The sequence below is a fragment of the Corylus avellana genome, chromosome 2 (assembly GCF_965113065.1).
Source record: "Corylus avellana chromosome 2, dhCorAvel1.hap1.2, whole genome shotgun sequence".
Taxonomy (NCBI): domain Eukaryota; kingdom Viridiplantae; phylum Streptophyta; class Magnoliopsida; order Fagales; family Betulaceae; genus Corylus; species Corylus avellana.
This window is the reverse complement of record NC_142491.1, coordinates 3,417,113-3,436,825: the sequence shown is the minus strand read 5'-3', so window position 1 is coordinate 3,436,825 and position 19,713 is coordinate 3,417,113. Positions and strand designations below refer to the sequence as shown.

Genomic DNA, 19,713 nt, shown 5'->3' with positions numbered 1-19,713 from the left:
TTCTGGAAGAATGTGTTTTCCTTTGTTAGTTTAGCATTTCTTTTATTTCAAGTGAGTTAACCAAGTTACTCTAGAGGATCAAAATCATTGTCATTGCAATTTAAAGTAGAAATTAGTTGTGATTAGCAACGAGATGATTATAATCATGAGCCCTTCAAATGAAATTGCATAATTAGTAGCATTAGATGTTTATTAGTTACTCAATTATGGATTTTTTTTTTTTTTTTTTCAGCACTCAATTGTAGATGTTATTTGTTTGTGATGAACACTCAGTAATCAATAGACAACATATACTGGACATGGAAGCATGATTGGATAAAAGTAGTCAAAATTTCATTTTTTATTTTTATTTTTATTCATAATTGTCTTTTAACTTTTACGGAAAATGATCATCTCCATTTCATCGTTAGCCCTTTTAAGAGGGGCAAAATTGTTCAAAAAATTAAAATGACAATTTTTACATCTCTTAAAAACAATAACTCGATGCTATTCCTAACTTTACACAAACTACCATTCTAGAGCCATCCCCACGAATTTAATGTGGGTCTCCTCGGATGCTCACATATTTTTTTTTAATGTCCGTACAAAGAAAGGAAAATGAGAAATAAGATTTGAACTAGTGACTTTCAGTTCATAAAACGTACTCTCCAGCCGATTGAGCTATCTCTTAAGGACTCAGATGCCCACAATTAACTCTAAGACACTACAAAAACAATCTTTTTCTTTGAAAGTAAGAATTCAAAAGTAACTGACTGACCGTACTAGTTCAAATTGTTAATAATTTTAATAACTAATAAGAAGGAGCATATGTAAGACCCATATGGTCAAATTTCGTGCTGTCTGGTCGTCTATTTTGATAAATATGAGAGAGTATATATATATATATAAAATTTGTTACAAAGGCTTTAGAAATCTTTGGGTTGCCATGGATCCCCCAAGGCATGGTGTAGGTTCGCCCTTGTTCAAATTAAATTTTGGGTTGTCTAGCCATTTATTCAGGCTAATATGAAACCTATATGTCCAAAGAAATTTTGGACCATCCAACTACCTATTCAAACAAAAATGAGAGAGTATATATAAGAAAAAATTTGGTAGCTAATTTGAGAGAATATATAATATATGATACCCACGTGACCAAATAAATTTTGAGCCGTCCGACCATGGTCTAAAGCAATAGATATCAACCCCTATATGCTTAGCCGTGGGTAGGGCTGGGCAGATTCACCGAGTTTTGAGTTCCAACTGAGACCGACCGTGGCCGACAAGAAGACGAACGGTAGGGGGAATGGATTTTCTTATACTGACAATTGTTAATTGGTAGGCGGAAGGATTTTTTTTTTATATCGGTTTTCGACTTTACCGACCTGACTTCTACAGACTTTCAAAACAACGTCATATTGATATGTCAAAACGACGCCGTTTTGAGTAGCATATGCCAATATATATATATATATATATTTTGCTCAGCCCTAACCCATTTCCCCCAACCCTAGCCGCACCTCACTCTCATATCCTCCTCTCTCTATCGACGGTCACTCTCCTCTCATCTCTTCCTCTCCCTGTCACTCTCCTCTCATCTCCGCCTCTCACTCTCACTCTCACTCTCACTTGCAATCGCACAGGCACAGCCATTGAAGGTCGCTGTCTTGGGTCCCCGACGACGGTCGTCTACTCCCAACGAGAACGAGGTATTCTTCGTCTTGTTTGATGAATCGATTTATAATATGTTTGTGATTCGATTTACAAATTGTAGCTGATTATTCGTCTCTGTTTTCACAGTCCATCGAAGGTCGCACTCTTCTCTCTGTCCCCGAAAACCGTCGTCTACTCCTATCCATTAGTCCCAATTAGGCCCAAATGGATAGGTGCAATAGGCCCAATACGGCCCAGCCCAAACCGAATGTACCAACCGACACCGAACCGGCTTGTTAGTGTCGGAAATACCTGTTGGTCAGTAAAGTTGATGGATTTACCGACTTTACCGACTTTAGTGCGGTTGACTTGTTTTTGTTTCGACTTTGGCTGACACCGACAGATGCCCACCCCTAGCCGTGGGTCTAGATATGCAATGTGTTCTTTCTAGCTAAGTATAACCTTACTAAAATCTTTCTACTTTTAATGTTACATTTATCCATTTTAACAGTAATTACCAAAATGTAGTCCAAAATGTCGGAGATAGAGTTGATGAAAGATCCGTGCACCGGAAGAACACTTTGACGTGGACACGTAACAAGAGAATGTGAAGCAGCATAGACATGAGGAGGAAGTAATCAAACCTGATTGGGGGGAGAAAAGATGTTCTTCCATGTCTTGAGGCTGGGAAACAGCTTTAACTGTTACCTAGAAACCGGTGCCGACTGCCGATTGCCGAGCCGTGGAAGCCAGGTAGTCAGCCGGCTTGTTATGTGAACCCGACCGGAGCCGGGTTAACCGCCGAGTTGGGAATTTAATGCAATGATTGACTCGGCCTAAACACGTTAAACAAATATTATTATATTTTAATATTTTTTTTACTCTCATAAAATATGTATTTTTCTATTAATAAAAACTAGTCTAGAATTAACCGGCCAATAAAAAATCCAGTAAAATTTACTTTTGACTTTTTAAGTTTTTAACCCCAAATAAATCCCCCAAGTGTGTTGACTCCAATCATTGTCAGATTTAAAATTGGGTTTCTTCGAAATTACCCAACCAATCGGAGGGAGAAATAAATCATTCGTTCAAATTACCCCACAAATCCTACAATTTTTTGAGGTGCCCGAAATGTGGGGCCCAATGAATTAGAAACCTAGGTCATGTCACAAATTAATCACTTTAGGACCTAAGCTCTGTTTGGTAACAGTTTTGGGGCTTTTTTGTGTTTTCTATTTTAGTAAAAATTGATTGAAGTAAAAAAAAAAAAAGTACAAATATTTTATATGAAGAAGTGATTGATATAATAAAAAATGTTAAAGTGTTGGGAATTAAGGCTCGGTTTGGGAAAGGCTAGCTTTTGGGGTTTAGTAGACATTAATTGTAGCAAAAATTATTGATGTGAAAAAAAAAAAAAAAAAAAAAAAAAAAGTAAGAATGTTTTATATAAAAAAGAAAAAATATGAATGTTTGATATGGAAAAATGAAAAATTTTAGTTTTGTATTGATTTTTTTTTTATTTGAATATAAATAAAAAGTGATTGATGTGATGTAAAAAATAAGAATGTTGAGAGTTGAATTTTTTTGTTGATGAATAAAAACGGGCCGTTGCCAAATGATGACCAAGTTTTTTTATGAATAGTGTTTAGCATTACCAAATAGACCCCTAAATTTAGAAAAAGCACTTTAGAACCTAAATTTTTTTTTAAGGAAAATCTTTTTGGTCTCATCAATTGAATAAGGATTACGTGCATAATGCTCTTACATCACATAACAAAAAGCTCTGAGAAAAGTATAGTTAAAGTTATGAGGTTATAAGCCATAGATGCATACATAAAAATCAAACATTCAAAACCTATTTATGGCTTATAACCTAAATTAGTAGTATATTTAAGACAGTCAATTTTCTTAAATGATTCGTAAATTTGATACAAATTCAATATAAGACTAATTGATTAGAGTTTATGGGTCTAGCTTATTTAATTGAATTAGTCAAAATTGCTTCTTATACTTATACTCGACACATGGTATTTAAAACTGACAAGTTTTGACACTACCCGCGAACTGATACAAACCTTTATGAAATTAATGGGTTAGGATTGAGAAGTTTAATCAGTTTAATTAAGTTAGTCAATTTAATGTTCATCTTTATACTTATATTCAATATGCGATATTTAAAACTGACAATTTTTGACATGACCTGTAAACCGAAACAAATGCATACAAAAGTAACAGGTTAGTGTTAGATAATTTGATCCGTTTAATTAAATATGTTGAATTAGAGTTAACCTATATAATTTTATATAAATATTTTACTACGAGCACGCTAGTTTGCAAATTTCCACCGCTAAGAATATCCCAATGTCTTGAATGATCTTATAGGCGTATGATTTCATCAAAATTTGTGTTGAAAGAATATTATTAAAACCTTCCAAGGCTAAAATAAAAGAATATATTTTTTATAAGCAATATAAAAGAAAGTTATTAATCACTACACTCGAAGTCACAGCAAATCTAGAGAGGACCCATCAACCGAGGCATTCATATATTTTAGGGCATTCGACTTGTGATTGGTCAATTGGAGAAGTGAGTCAATGAACTATTCGTTGCCATTAATTATGGACCTTTTTTTAAAAAAAAAAAAAAATTATTATTATTATTTATTTATTTATTTTTCATGACAAATAAGTTGATATTGTGGACCTCAACAAATGACTCCCATTCATGTTTTCTTGTAATGCACGCCAATTCATATCCGGGCTGTTCTGCATAATGCTTACATCAAAACCCTCTATCTATAAATTTGTACACGCTTCCATTACAAGTTATACTTGGCAATTTGATAAGTGATGGAACAAAAAAATTAATGGGTTAGAATTTGTTAATTTATATAATTTTATATTTACGGTTCGATACTAATGTCAAGTTGAAGGTCTGACCAATAAAGTTATATAAAGATTACTTTACTAAATAAGATTGTGATAGAGTTGACAATTTTTGATACGACTACTTAACACGAAATTAAAGAATTGGGGTTGATGAGCCTAACTCGTTAATTAAATGGGTCAGATTAGGGTTGTCCTATATAGTCTTATATCTATGTCTTGACATAACAGAACTTGACACATGACATAATGGTTGACAATTTTTGATATAACTCATGAACCCGACACAAACTCAATACGAAATTAGAAAGTTTTGGTTTATGGGTTTGACCCGTTTAATGAAATAAATCGAGTTAGGGTTAAGCTTTATAGTCTTATTCTCATGCCTTAACACAATTCAAACTCGAAACACAAACATTTTTGTTATATTGTCTAAGAGAAAGAGTAATGCTATATTTACTTCAACTTCTTTACACTCGTTTTTTCATACCCACAAGTGGCTTTTAGACCGGCAAAATTGTATAAAAAAGTGAGAATAAATGTAATATTATTCCTACTCAAATGGTTCTGCATATGCTAAAATCATCGATTGGAGTTGATCTAATTTTTTAGACAGTCAACAAAAAAAAAAAAAAAAAAAAAAAAAAAAAAAGAAAAGAAAAGAAGGAAACACACACTTCATGACCAACGTATAGATTATTTCTACTTTCTAGAGATGGATTGGACGTTGTGTTCTTCTTCGACGTCCAATGCCCGGCAGCACCTCCCTCGCTCCGCCCTTTACGGATAGAGAGAAGAAAAAAAAAAGGAATTTACAACAATAAAAAATGAAAAAAATGTCAAACAAATTTTGCCTATTTAACTCCATCGCCATACAACCAATCCCCTTCCCCCCTCTCTCTCTTCTCGCTCTGCCTGAGCTTTTCTTCACCAAACATATTCTCCTTTCCCACCCTACACGTCCCATTTCAGCTCAAATGCAATCATATTGAACCCACATTCAATCATTCCAACCTCTCCTCTGCTTCTCTTTGCCACACCACCTTGCCTTTTTTATCTTTTTTTTTTTCAAGAAAAAGAAGCCCAAAACTTTCAACAAGTTGTGGTGACCTTTTATTGCTAAATCATCATCAAGTTTCAACATATCCCAATTAGCACAAACTGCATCTTTTTTTTTTTGTGTGTGTGTGCCTGTTTTGACTGTTTCTCCATGGAGCATGAGTTTTTTCTGAATGCTGGAATGCCCACTTGGCACTCTCTTTCATCGGCCATGGACATTCAAGGGACCGACCAATCTTCGGATTGCTTGTTGAATCCCAGCTGGGAAACGTCGGCGGATCACGGTGTTCACTTCGATTCAGCCCTGAGTTCAATGGTGTCGTCGCCTGCAGCATCAAACACCAACGTGCCTAACGACAGTTTTGTGATCAGGGAGTTGATAGGAAAGCTGGGAAACATTGGTAACTCCGGTGAGATCTCGCCGCATTCTGGGCCCTTGTTGGGAAATGCTACGATTGCAGCAGCAACTTCTTACAACAGTGCCAACACTTCTGCTTACACCACTCCTTTGAATTCTCCTCCTAAGCTAGGCGTGACCATGATCAAACACTTGGTGAACGAAAAAAGCTCACCCAATTCGGGAAAACCAATGCCTTTGAATTCCAGTGTGGCAGAGTTCTCTGCTGACCCTGGATTTGCTGAGAGGGCTGCCAGGTTCTCCCGCTTTGGCAGCAGGAGCTTCAATGGTCGGACAACCCAATTCGTCCCGAACAACGCTGAAGTCCCTTATAAATCCAATCTCTTACACCGAGTTGCGAGTAGTCCTTCTCTGAAAGCAGTCGGATCTCAAATGGGTGCCCAGGAAAGCAACAATTCTCCTGAACTGGCAAATTCTCAAGAGGAATCCACTGTCTCGGAACAAATTCCCAACGGGGAGACAGGGTTAAAGGGTACCCACGATTCGAATTCCAGGAAAAGAAAAGCAGCTTCCAAGGGAAAAGCAAAGGAGCCTGCATTATCCCCATTTGCAAATGCTACAAAGGTACAGACCAGCAAGTCAATTTTATCTAATTTTTCCGATTTTGATAAGGTCGAGCAATTGTTAAATCCGAGAGATTACTTTGCTTTTAGGTTGCTGAAGCTAATGATAATTCGAATGCAAAGCGATGCAAGCCCAGCGAGCCTGATGGAAATGAAAATGGCCCTGTTAAAGCAGAGGAAACCAGAGGAAGTGCAGGGGAAGAGCAAGATGCCAAGACTAACAACACAAAGCCTCCGGAGGCTCCTAAGGACTATATTCATGTAAGAGCCAGAAGGGGTCAGGCTACTGACAGCCACAGTCTCGCTGAAAGAGTAAGATATTCATGGCTCAATCCTCTGCAGATCGTCACATTACGCCTTGCCAAGCTTTTCAAGATTGACATTGTCTTATATTACGTGTTTTTGACAGGTCCGAAGAGAGAAGATCAGCGAAAGGATGAAGCTTCTCCAAGATCTTGTACCCGGTTGCAATAAGGTCTGAGAGAGAAGAAAATTCAGAATTTTGAACAAAAAGTTGGGTCGAAGTACACGAATGTGTCTTTTTCTTATATATGGCCTGTGATTTTCCCATTTCAGGTCACCGGAAAAGCACTGATGCTCGACGAAATTATCAACTACGTCCAGTCATTGCAACGTCAAGTTGAGGTAAATCAACATTTGGGTGTGAATTGTGTTTGCAAATTCAAGCTTCTTTGCTCATTGGGTATGTTTTGTTGCAGTTCCTCTCCATGAAATTGGCTTCTGTCAACACCAGGCTGGATTTCAACTTGGATAATCTAATCCACAAAGATGTAAGTTTGTTCTTTTAAGGCAATAGCTTTCTTTTTAGCAATTATAGTTTTCCTGAAGTGGGTTTTCCTTGCATTTTTTTTTTTCCAGATATTTCAATCAAACAACCTTTTGCAGCATCCAATATTCCCATTAGATTCCTCGGCATCAGCTTTTTATGGTCATCAGCCCCAGCAAAATGAAGCACTGAATGCCAATATTTCTAATGGGACAGTGACCCAATCCTCTGTGGACCCATTGCAATTGCCTCCACTCAATGGATTTAGCGACACTGTTTCTCAAGTAAGCAATTTTGACAGCTTCCTCAACCAAAAGAATCTGCAAAAATCTAACTCTTTGTTGTTTGTTTGTTTGTTTCCAGTATACAATGTTCGGTGAAGATGACCTGCAAACCATTGTACAAATGGGTTTTGGTAACCGGGAAACAGCATTGCAGCCACAAAGCTTCCATGGTGAGGAAAAAATAATGAGGAAATCAGTTTTCCTTTGAAAGTTAGTCCAACCCACAAAATTGTGATCCATGATAAGCATTCTTATCATGCAGGCGCACATATGAAAGTTGAGCTCTGATTTCACTCATCAATTCAAGGCCACCCAGAGGGAAAACAGAGGCTTCTGTATATACAAGAGATTTACTCCAAGCCATTCATCCTTAGGTCTAATGAAGTGAACTTTTTTTTTCTTTTTTCTCTTGTCAATGTGATTTTGTTGTCTAATTTTTTTTAGGGTTCTTTTAAATTAAAAAAAGAAGAAGAAGAAGAAGAAGAATCCAGTGTAAAATCCCAGATCAGTTCTGTCTTCTGGTGCAAAAGTCTTAACAGCACCACATGTAAGATAACAATTACAGTGCTAATTAGTGAAGAGTTTTTTCCTACAGCTTTGTTGGCCATTTTGTCTTACAGACATTTATTATACCAACAGTGTAAGAAATTTGGTGATTATTCTAATTAAATTATATTTGGGTCATGTCAATTTCATACTATTAACTGTCAAATCATGTAATCTAGTAGATATGATTCCATTTTGTGTTGTAACCAGCTGTGTATGAGGGGATCTGCACTAAAAAAAAAGTCTTAAATTTGAATGATTATGACATTTGGTTTAGCTTGAGCAGGGGGTCAGGTCAACCATAATTTCTGGCACATTTTAGGGCTCCTGTAATTTTCATAATTAACCAAACAAAAACCAGAAGCTTCTGTTCCCCTTTTTACTGTGCAGAATAGAAAAATGAATGAAGGAAAAAAGGGTTACAACTTAGAACCACTCCTTTAATAAAGGTTAAAAATTTATTTTTTTAATTAATAAAAATGGCATCCAAAAGAATCCCAGGTTGGCAATGGTGAGATTCTGACTAGGCCCAATGAATCATAGAGAGCTTTTACCCTCTCCTCCCACTTTTAAATATATTTTTTGAATACAGAAAAAAAAGGGTATGTAGTGGAATTCAGGTTTGTAAAGATACCCATAAAATAAAATAATAAAAAAAAGATTTAATCTTTTTATAATTGCCTTTTAGTTGAAAATCCAGTTTCTGGGGTTCAGCAAAAGATTTCTTTCTGCATTGCAGCCTTAATCAAATATTATATTAAGGGGTCTATTATTGGTCTGCAGCTTAGTGTAGTTTAATTCCTAGAAAGATGCTTTGAATGTGGTGCATTGTATTTAACAAATATATACACTTACGTTGCTTACCAAAAACAAAAAATAATATATATATATATATATATAAACAGTAATGATATGAAGTTTTTTATGCAGAGTAATGGAGGCTCATGTGACAGTTTTGTCTCCCAAAAGTTTATTAAGGCCCAATCATATTGCTACATCTCTAGGGATTGATATAATTTTGTTTATATATATATATATAATTTTTTTTTTAAAAAAAAATATATAATTTTGGCTGTTTTATTCATGCTTAGGTGGCCCATGCTGGATTCATTTACCTAAGATTTTTGCAGAAACAACTGGTGAGTGGTCGGAAAACACATAAACATAAAAAGAACAGGGCAGATTAGGCTTCGCTGGTAGCACTTTTTTGTTTATCTTTTCTTAATCTTTAGAACATGCAAATTTTGTTGTTTAAATTTTAAATACTTTGGAAAATTAAGGGTTTTTTTTTTTTAAACGTCTACGTCTACCATATAATAATTTTAAAATTAGTACATATTTATTGACTTGACTCATAATACAATAGTGTTATAATTCAAATAATTTTTTTTTTTTTTTTCATTATATGTTATCTTTATCAAATATTACAATTCTTTGGATTCCTTTACACATTGTACTTTATAAATACACCCCATTATAACACAATTATAGACAAATTAATTAATATAAAAAAAATGAAGCTTTATTGGATATTATTAACTAAGGTAGAACCACTTAAATATTTGTGTCTTTTCTCTTCTTTTTTTCTATGTTCTCCAACAACCTAAATCTATGGTTCAATTGAGTCGAATATTTGAACATTCAAGTTCAGTTGGTTTAATTTGTTTCAAACTTGAAATTATCATCGAGCTAAATAATATTTTCAAACCGATTCATTTGGAGCAATTTACGAAATGCAAATTCCTTCAAAATGGAAATGTTGTAGTGTGATAGATTATAGCTTTCTCACAAGTTCTAATGATTAAAGAAAGGAAAATGATGGAAGCTCTATAGGTAGGAAAAATCAATCACCATTGCAAAGTTATTACCCTTTCTTTTCAAAAACTAGACCAAGTGAGTAAGGTTATAGCTCTGTTCTACACATGATGCTTCTACTAACCTAAGCTACTAGTAAAAAGAAAAGAAAAGAAACAGAGAAGGGAATTTGCAGGTCATTTGTCACAATCAAATCCTGAAATCCATGTTCTTGATTGAACATAAAAGCTTCTAGTGTCCACGAATCAGCATAGATATGGTTTTTTCCCACCAAACGATGAGCACAAAAAGACCCCACCATTAAAGAATGTTTTCACAGATTTAAGAGGTTGTTTGTTATTAACCAAGCTCCCACTATTCCATCACCCTTTTTCCTTTTGTAAAAAATTTTATTTTGACGAATAATTCCTTGAAGACATAGTCATTTCGTGTACACACTTCTATTAAACATATTTCGTGTAAAGTATTTTCTCCACACGAATCGGGTAAGATTTTGACTTTGCTGGACAAGTGTGGCTCCAAAAAATTGTTTGCATTCAAGAGAATTAAAACCTTAGACTTAGGGTACATTTGACATTACAATTTTATAAACACAAGTGCGATTTTAAACTAAATCGCAAAAATTAGATCGTTTGCGATTGCATCTTTTTAAAATTGCGATTTGAAAAACGTAACAAATTTACATTTTCAAATCGCAGATAAGTATGTGTTTTTTTAAGGATCCGGCTTACATGCTGTTATTTTAATAACAGCATGTATGCTGTAGTTTATCAATGGTCAAGATTGAATCTTTTAAAATTTCTTTTCATTTTCCCTCTTTTATTAAAAGTTTCTAAAATTAAGTCAACTTTAAGATTTAATCTTGACCATTGATTAAACTACAGCATACATGCTGTTATTTTAATAACAGCATGTAAGCCAGATCCTTTTTTTAAAAACGCACAATTTTAAAAGATAAATTGCGATTTTAAAAGTCAAACTATGATTTTGCCAAATGCTTAATTGCGCTTTTAAAAATCATTTTTTCAAATCGTATATTTTAAAATCGCAAACCCAAACGGATCCTTAATGGAATAGCAACCAAGACCAAGACCCTTATCGCTTGGTCCAACTGTTTAGAATTTACGTATACCTATCTTACCTCCTCTACATAGATCGAGTAAGATTCTGACTTTTCCAGGCAAACATAACTCCAAGAGTTTATTTATATCCCAAAGAAGTCAAACTTTAGATCTAATGAGAATGTCTTACTACTTATTCGTCGCTTTTGAGATTTCCATATTCCATTTTTTTTCATTGTGGATTTTGGATTTTACCTTTGTTGGAAGAAGTCTTTTTTCAACTATGGTTGGTGTCTTCCTTTGTAGGGGAGAAAACAGAGGGCATCATTTGCTTCACCAACCAACCCATTATTTCATTATTTGGTGTTCTCCAACTGTAAACCGTGTTCTGTTTTCTCGTTTTTCTGCATTTCAAAGCTTCTCGCAATCAAATGCTGAAACACGTTCAACATCATGCACTTTTGAGTTTTGATTGGTGGAAAAAAATTAAAAAATAAAATAACATTTTCAAATGACAGACAATCCAAATGTTTTTCTCTGAGGTGAGCTTCAACACGTCGCACGTGAGACGCGCTCTACAGGTCCCACGTGTGTAGATTTGAGCGACCATCAGTTGTCAAACAAAGCAAAACAACGACCTCTCAGAAAAAAAGCAAATTTCTTAAAAAGAAAAAAAGAAAGAAAGAAAGAAGAAATGTGGAAATCCTTTCTCTATCCATCCACGTCTCACTCATCTGCTAGCTGTTTCGCAGTTACGTACAGTGGACTAAATTCCAATTTCATGGTCTCTTAAAAATATAAGATGTTTATATATATATATATATATATGGAATAAAAACATGAAGTTTGTGAATTTGGGTTTAATCTAAACAGGTCTGAGTTAAAATCGGGTTAACCCGGCTAACCTGTTTATTTTCGTGTCGGGTGGGTGCACAAAGAGTGTAATGTGGCTTGAGCAAAAATAATGGATCCATCTTGATAATAGGTGACAACAGTTAAAAAAGGAGAAATTTGTTTTGATGGGCTAATCTTAACAAGATGAGATCAGTCCATTTTTCAAATGATGAACCAAACATAAATATAAGCCATATATGTTGTGAATGCACTTGTGAATGTAGAGTCCCACATTGAGGAAATACAAAGAAAAATAGTAGTTAATATACCTAAGTGGACCTTATCTCATTAGTTTAGGCTTTTGGGGTAGAATGATGTTCAACTATGTATATTGGATCCGGCTTAGCTACCGCTACCATGCGGTAGCCCAAAACGACCCTGGGCAATAAAAAAATAATTTTGGCCGAAACTAGCCCTTGTGGGTGGAGGGTGGTTTGGCCACTTATATATATATGTTTGGATTTTGGGAGTGGCCGGACCACCCCCAAGGGCCTAGGGGTGGTTTCGGCCACCGCCATACCGGCCTTGGGGGTGGTTGGAGCCACCCCTTTGATTATTATTTTTCTTTCTCTTTTATTTATTTTTTTTTATAGTTGTAGTTTTTTAATATTTTTATTTTTCTTTTAATTTTTCTTTAAAAAAATTATTTTTTAATTGCCCAACTACCGCACTACCGCATGGTGCGGTAGTTTTAAGCTACTGCACCTAAGCCGGATCCATGTATATTAATGTACTCTTGGTAAAAACTTCATAACCCCTTTATTTCTCAACAAGGGGTATTATAGCCATGGTTAGCTTCATGTTCACGTCTCTAGGGACACGTTGAGTTTGGAGTTGTGTTCACTTCCGCAATTCTTGACGCGAGTTACTCTTGGAAATGTTAAAAGACCCACATGTGAGTGTAAGATTGTTGTGAGTGCACTTATGAGTGTCGAGTCTCACATTGAGAAAATATAAAAGAAAATAGTAGTTAATATACTTAAGTGAACCTTAGCTCATGAGGTTTGGCTTTTGGGTTAGAGTGATGTTCAACTATGTATATTAATATACTCTTGGCAAAAACTCTATAACCGCTTATCTTCCAACAATATAGTGGATAATATCTGGATTTTCCACGTAGCACTTCTACTTATCAACACACTCGCAACGAAAAACTAAGTGTAGAATTTTTCTTTTCTTTTTAGCACCACAAACTCATCTTAATTCATAATGTACAAGAGCATCTACTAAAATCACAACTCCATAACATAACCTTATTAAGTTATTACAACTTTACCACTAATGTCATTATGTACACCAAAAGTTGCCATAAGTGGCATACTAAAATACTAAAACTTATGTCTCCAAGAGGTAGTTCAATCGGCTAGGACCACGCCTAATGAAGCAGAGGTCATTAGTTCGAATTCCTCTCCCCCCTTATGTGCGGACATGTAAAAAAAAAAAAACATTAAAACTTATAGCTACCCTATTAAATCTTGTCAAAATTCACAAAATACCCTGTTTCTTTTATATAAAAAAAGAACTATATAAAATAATTTTAAAAGATTCGGGTGTGGGTATTTTTATAAATTTCGTTAATTCATGATCAACGTCTAAATCCTTGCAATTTTAATTCATTTTTTTTCCTAAAAAAATGAGGGGTATTTTGGAAACCGTGACATCCATCCGTTAGGATTTTCCTTTAAATCCTAGTGGAGGAGAAAAATTGAAAAAAATTGAAAGATGGGTACCTTAAATTGAGAGTTTTTGGAGTTTAAGGAAATAATTACAAATGTGATGAAAGTTCAGAAGAATTAAGTAAAGTTTATTATTATTATTTATTAAAACATGGGTAGAGAAAAATAATGCATGAGATGCATGTATGGGAGATTGGGCTTGGGATAAAACCCAAGCCCAAGTCCACTACTACTAGTCTCACATAGACTAGTTCTCCCCCTCTTCTAGTATTCCAAGCCTATAAATAAATAAGCTTTGAGCTCTTGTAAAACACACCATTACTTCAATTCTTTAGTATTTACTAAGAATATAATATTCTTGAGAACATTCTTGAGTTCTCAAGAATAAGTTTAAGTTTTAAAAAGCAAGATAAGAGCCCACATTCTTGGTTATTCTTAGGGTGCGTTTGGAATTGGGATTTCGTAAGAATAATTTGCATTTTTAAAAGAAAAAAAAAATACAAAACGCAAAGTGTTTGGTATTACGATTTAAAAAACGCATAATCTAAAAATGGGGGGAAAAAAAAAAACTTTGCATAACAAATATTTGGCACAATAATCACCAAATTTTTGAATGGGAATGAAAAAAAAATTCCAAAAATACCCACTTAAAATATGTTAAAAACCTCTATTCTTTATTATGTCTCTGTGAAATCTTTGTCTAAAAAAAGGGGGGGAGGGGGTGGTTTAAATACATTTTTGCCCCTTGTGGTTTAACAACTTTATTTTTAACTCTTTAGAGTTTAATTTTTATTACAAAAAATACCTCGGGTATACATAAAAACGGAGATGGTCTAACTTTCGTCCAAAATTTGACGGAAATTCACGTCAGCGTTCCTAAAAACTCAACACGTCTCCATATACCTAATTAAAAATAAAAAAATAATTTTTTTTTTTTTAAAATTAAAAAACATTAAAAAAATAAATAAATTAAAAAAAAAAAAAATTGTTTGGAAAAGGGGTGGCTGAAGCACCCCTGCCGTTTTAGGGTTAGTCGAACCACCCCCTAGGGCCCTTGGGGGTGGCTGAACCACTCTTAAGTTGCAAAATGGTACCTCTGTCTAACTTTCGTCCAAAATTCAACAGAAATCCACATTAGTGCCCTTAAAAACTTGACACGTGTCCATATATATAATAAAAAATAATAATTTTTTTAAAAATAAAAACATTAAAAAATTTAAATTAAACTAAATTAAAAAAAAAAAAAAAAATTGTTTGGAAAAGGGGTGGTCGGAAGCCACCCCATTTGGCAAAATGAGGGTGTTTGGGCATCAAACAACTTCTTTACGTGGTTCTTGGATTCAAATGGGCATCAAACAGTTTCATTTCTTTACGTGGTTCTTGTATTCAAATGGGCATGAAACAGTTTCTTTTCGTGGTTCTTAGATTCGAATGGACACTTGATGTGATAGCTAATGGTTGAAGGGGTGGGTGCGCTAATAAATTGATATAAGTTGGTTTAAAGTACGTTACCTATCCTATTTTACTTTCTAGAAAATACACTAGTCTCCATTAAAGAATTGATCTTGCATGCATGGTTTCTTAAAAGCGTTCCCCAATCTCTTCTCATCTCTTCTCTCATGTAGGAATTCCAATTGCATTTCTATACGAATTCCTAGAAGGTCTCCAGCTTGAAGGACAAGGAGATGAGCTTGGAGGATGAGGAGATGATAGTGTGTCTCGGCTGGATTCCTTGCCTGATGGAGGAGGATGAGATGATGGCATCTCCCAGCTAGCTTCCCAGCCTGAAGGAAGAGAAGATGAAGATGTCTCCAAGCCTTCCATTGATGGGATTTCTTTGGCGTCCCCAGCTAGAGGAGGGCCTTCCATTGATGGGGTTTCTTTGGCTTCCCTAGCCAGAGTTGGGATTTCTTTGGCTTCCCCAACTAGAGGAGGGTGAGCATGACAATTCTTGTGGAACGCATTAATGGTACTGTGTTATGACCTGTTTCTTTCTTGTTTGATAGCTTTTGGGAACTATCAACTACCAACTAGCTTCTTATCTAGGATGCTAAGTGGCATTGTTTTGACCCTATTAGCCCTAGCATGCATGAAGATTAGGAAGCCTACTGTTTGTTTTAGCCTAAACTATTGCTCAGAACTACAATCCAAGAGAGTAGAATTGTTATATATGAGAAAATGAGATCTCGATCTATATGTAATTTATGATTGTATTTATTGGTCTTTTAACTTTTCATTATTACATTTTATATATAGAATTTCACTTGGTACATAGTTTATAAGTTGGTTACGATAATTGACTAAAAGATAATTACTTATTATGTACCACTGTCAGTTTTTAGTGAGAGTTGACATTCAGTTTTCGTTCTAACACACACATATATATATACTTAATTTGAATGATTACCCGATCTAATTAAACGTTAAAAATATATGAGTGCTTGATGCAGAAAATGTTTTTACCATAAGTGGATTAGATTATCGATTTTTTTATTTTATTTTTTATAAGTCATGATTATTCGTATATATTCTCCATTAGAGTGTGGGGATGAATGTGTAGAAAAAGCAGTACATTGATAAAAATATTTTTTTACAAATTTCCAAAATCAAAAGAGCGATTGGGTTGAAAAAAATAAAGGATTTATAACCATCTAGTTATACTAAAACGAACATAAACCAATTTAATTAGATGGAAAAAGAGAGATAAAGAGTTCGTTGATGAGTCTTATCTGTTTCCGGGGTATCTATCTAGTCTTTTCTTATATATATGTGTGTGAGAAAATGAGATCTCGATCTATATGTAATTTATGATCGTATTTATTGGTTGGTTTAGGTCTCTGCATTTTCTTGATTTTGAAATGTTTCTATTTCAAGAATTTCTCCTCTCTCAAATGTGTCAAGAACAGAATACCAAACATTATTATTTTCTTGTTTAGGACCATATTTCCAAATGAACATTCACATCATCGCTTTCATACATAGGGCTTTCGCTGGAATTAGAACATTTTGATTTTCATGCCAAAGGATACTCTTTAAAGTTGTTTCTGAGCTGCTCAAAATTGATTGTTCTGTCATGCCCACGGCAAATAACTCCGAATCATGTTTGTTGTCCGAATTGTGTTTGTGTTTGACGAAAATCCACGTTAGCTCCCCTAAAAACTCGACACGTGTCCATATACCTAATTAAAAATAAAAAAATAATTTTTTTAAATTAAAAACATTAAAAAAATTAAATTAAATGAAATTTAAAAAAAAAAAAAAAATTGTGTTGGAAAAGGGGTGGTTGGAAGCTACCCCATTTGGCAAAATGGGGGTGGCTGGGCATCCAAGAGCTCTTTACGTGGTTCTTGGATTCAAATGGACACCTGACGTGATAGCTAATGGTTGAAGGGGTGGGTGCGCTAATAAGTTGATATAAGTTGGTTTAAATTACGTTAACTATCATATTTTACTTTCTAGAAAATACATCAGTCTTCATTAAAGAATTGATCTTGCATGCATGGTTTCTCAAAAGAGTACCCCAGTCTCTTCTCATCTCATCTCTCATGTTGGGATGTCTCCAAGCCTTTCATTGATGGGATTTCTTTGGCGTCCCCATTTAGAGGAGGGCTTTCCATTGATGGGGTTTCTATGGCTTCCCCAGCTAGAGGTAGGATTTCTTTGGCTTCCCCAACTAGAGGAGGATGAGGATGATAGTTCTTGTGGAACACATTAATGGTACTTTTTTATGTCCTGTTTCTTTCTTGTTTAATAGCTTTTGGGAACAATCAGCTACCAACTAGCTTCTTATCTGGGATGCTAAGTGGCATTGTTTTGACCCTATTAGCCCTAGCATGCATAAAGATTAGGAAGCCTACTGTCTGTTCTAGCCTAAACTATTGCATAGAACTACCATCCAAGAGAGTAAAATTGATCATAAAACTATGTTTTATTGGCACATTTTACTCTATTTGTAACCTTTTTTTTTTTTTTTTTTTTGAGTGAAATATCATATTCTCATTAGAACATCACTGAACTAGAGCAGAAGACTCTAGCAGTAATAAATTACGAATACAGTCTGGTGGTTCCAGCCACATACTATTTAGTGCATGATGTAAGGCATGCTTAGCTAAGACGTGGGCTACATTATTTCCCTCTCGCCTAATGAAGGTCATCTTCCATCGGACCAGAGACTAGGCCACATCTTTTAAATCTTCCATTACATGACCCACCATACTACTGTCTTCTCCGGCTCCATTAACAGCGTCCACCACCGCTTTAGCATCTCCTTCAAGGTGAACACTCTGAAGACCCAGCTCCTTGCTCAGGTTGACCGCCATCAAGGCTGCGTAGGCTTCTGCGGCAACTGGGGTTAGATAGCCCTGATGATACATGCACTTAGCCATTATCAGCTGTCCCCTGTGATCACGGACCACCACCGCCCACCCCATAACACCACGCCTTGGTTCCAGTGAGGCATCCTAATTCACCTTAAACCAGCCCAGAGAGGGCAAACTCCACGAACACGGAGAAACATCCACTATAGAGGTCTCTCGCTACATCAAAGCTGTCTGATAATCTTCTATCGCTTGGGCATTCCTCCGAAAACTACATCATTTCGTCTCATCCATATACGTCTGACCAGTCCAGCAAACTGAACCATTTCCTCCACCGAGCACTTGTTGAAAAGGTTCTCAACCACCATCCTGAAACTCGATCCCTCAAAGGAGCTCTTCTGAATTTTTGCACACCCCATGCTCCAAACATCCATAGCAGACGGGCATCGCCACAGAATATGGTTGGTACTCTATTTGTAACCTAATTGGGTTAAGAATGCTCATCTTTTCATCTTTGTGTGTTGTATGCGGCCTCGTCATTTATGCCATTATGAAAAAATGAGATAAATATGAAAAAATTAGATCTCGATCTATATGTAATTTATGATCGTATTTATTGGTCTTTAAACTTTTCATTATTACATTTTATATATAGAATTTCAATTGGTAAACTGTTTATAAGTTGGTTACAATAATTAACTAAAGGATAATTACTTATTATGTACCACTGTCAGTTTTTAGTTAGAGTTGACATTCAGTTTTCGTTCTAACCTCTCTCTCTATATATATATATATATATGAGATCTCGATCTATATATAATTTATGATCGTATTTATTGGTTGGTTTAGGTCTTTGCATTTTCTGGATTTATAAATGTTTTTATTTCAAGAATTTCTCATGTGCTAAGAATACTCTATGAAGTACATGTGAAAGACATTTGTTATTTAAAATTAAATTGTAAGAACGAAGAACACTTATTTATATATCAACAGCCACTTCTGGCTTTGGGCAAAAATATTTTACTTCTCCAAGAGCGTGGTCTTTCTTATTCAAGAATACGGAGAACAAATTCTTCTTTTTTTCAAGAACACGAAAAACAAGTTCTTCTTAAGATAGATCTCAGGGATGAAGAGACCTTTAGATCTTCTCACCAATAACTGATAATAACCAAGAGAGTTTGGGCTCTTACTTGGGTCTTCAAATCTTAAAATTTTGTTCTTCGTGAGTTAATTCAAGAACTATTAAGTCAGTTTCTAAAAATTAATCATCAAGAGAATTTGATGGAATGAGTTAGTGATTTGAGAGCTCATGCGCTTCTCTATTTATATGCTAACTAGGGAAGCAGAGTTTCAGTTTTAAGCAATTTGGGACTAGGAGCAAAAAACAAATTCAAGAATCTATTGGATTAGTATGGACAACTAGGGTATAAACCCTAGCCTCCATACAAATGGCCGCATGGTCCAAGGAGAATCTCCTTAGACCATGCATTCCCATCCAATGGAACTGTGTTATGGTTTTACCCGGACCTTTCTCTTTGTCTTCAACACATAGGCCTAGTGAATTTTCTTTGGCCATATATGTTTCACTTATGCTCATTGGGCCTCTAGGTTTTGGCCTAAGCCCAACTGCACCATATCTCTTTTGTCCATGTTTTAAATAAATAAAATATTTAGCCCAATAAATAAGAAAGCCTTATTGCTGTTAAATTACATTAGCTTGGTGAAAGACCTAAAGAGAAAAAATATTATTGGCTTAAATATGTTTGTAACCATGTCT

General features: G+C 35.0%; 1 protein-coding gene across 3 annotated transcripts; it reads left to right on the top strand.

Annotated features, from left to right (window-relative positions):
* Nucleotides 1-5,374: 5,374 nt before the first annotated feature.
* LOC132188646 (basic helix-loop-helix (bHLH) DNA-binding superfamily protein) lies at nt 5,375-8,328 on the top strand. 3 transcript variants are annotated; one of them, XM_059603175.2, is made up of 8 exons: nt 5,375-6,558; nt 6,648-6,869; nt 6,967-7,032; nt 7,134-7,202; nt 7,277-7,348; nt 7,437-7,628; nt 7,708-7,798; nt 7,891-8,328. In XM_059603175.2, the coding sequence occupies exons 1-8, from the start codon at nt 5,728-5,730 to the stop codon at nt 7,914-7,916; spliced, it is 1,569 nt and encodes a 522-aa protein (XP_059459158.1). In that variant the 5' UTR covers nt 5,375-5,727; the 3' UTR covers nt 7,917-8,328. The 3 variants fall into 3 exon arrangements, with proteins under 3 accessions (XP_059459158.1, XP_059459165.1, XP_059459150.1); XM_059603182.2 differs by having other exon boundaries at nt 7,464-7,628; nt 7,708-8,328; XM_059603167.2 differs by having other exon boundaries at nt 7,708-8,328.
* Nucleotides 8,329-19,713: the final 11,385 nt, after the last annotated feature.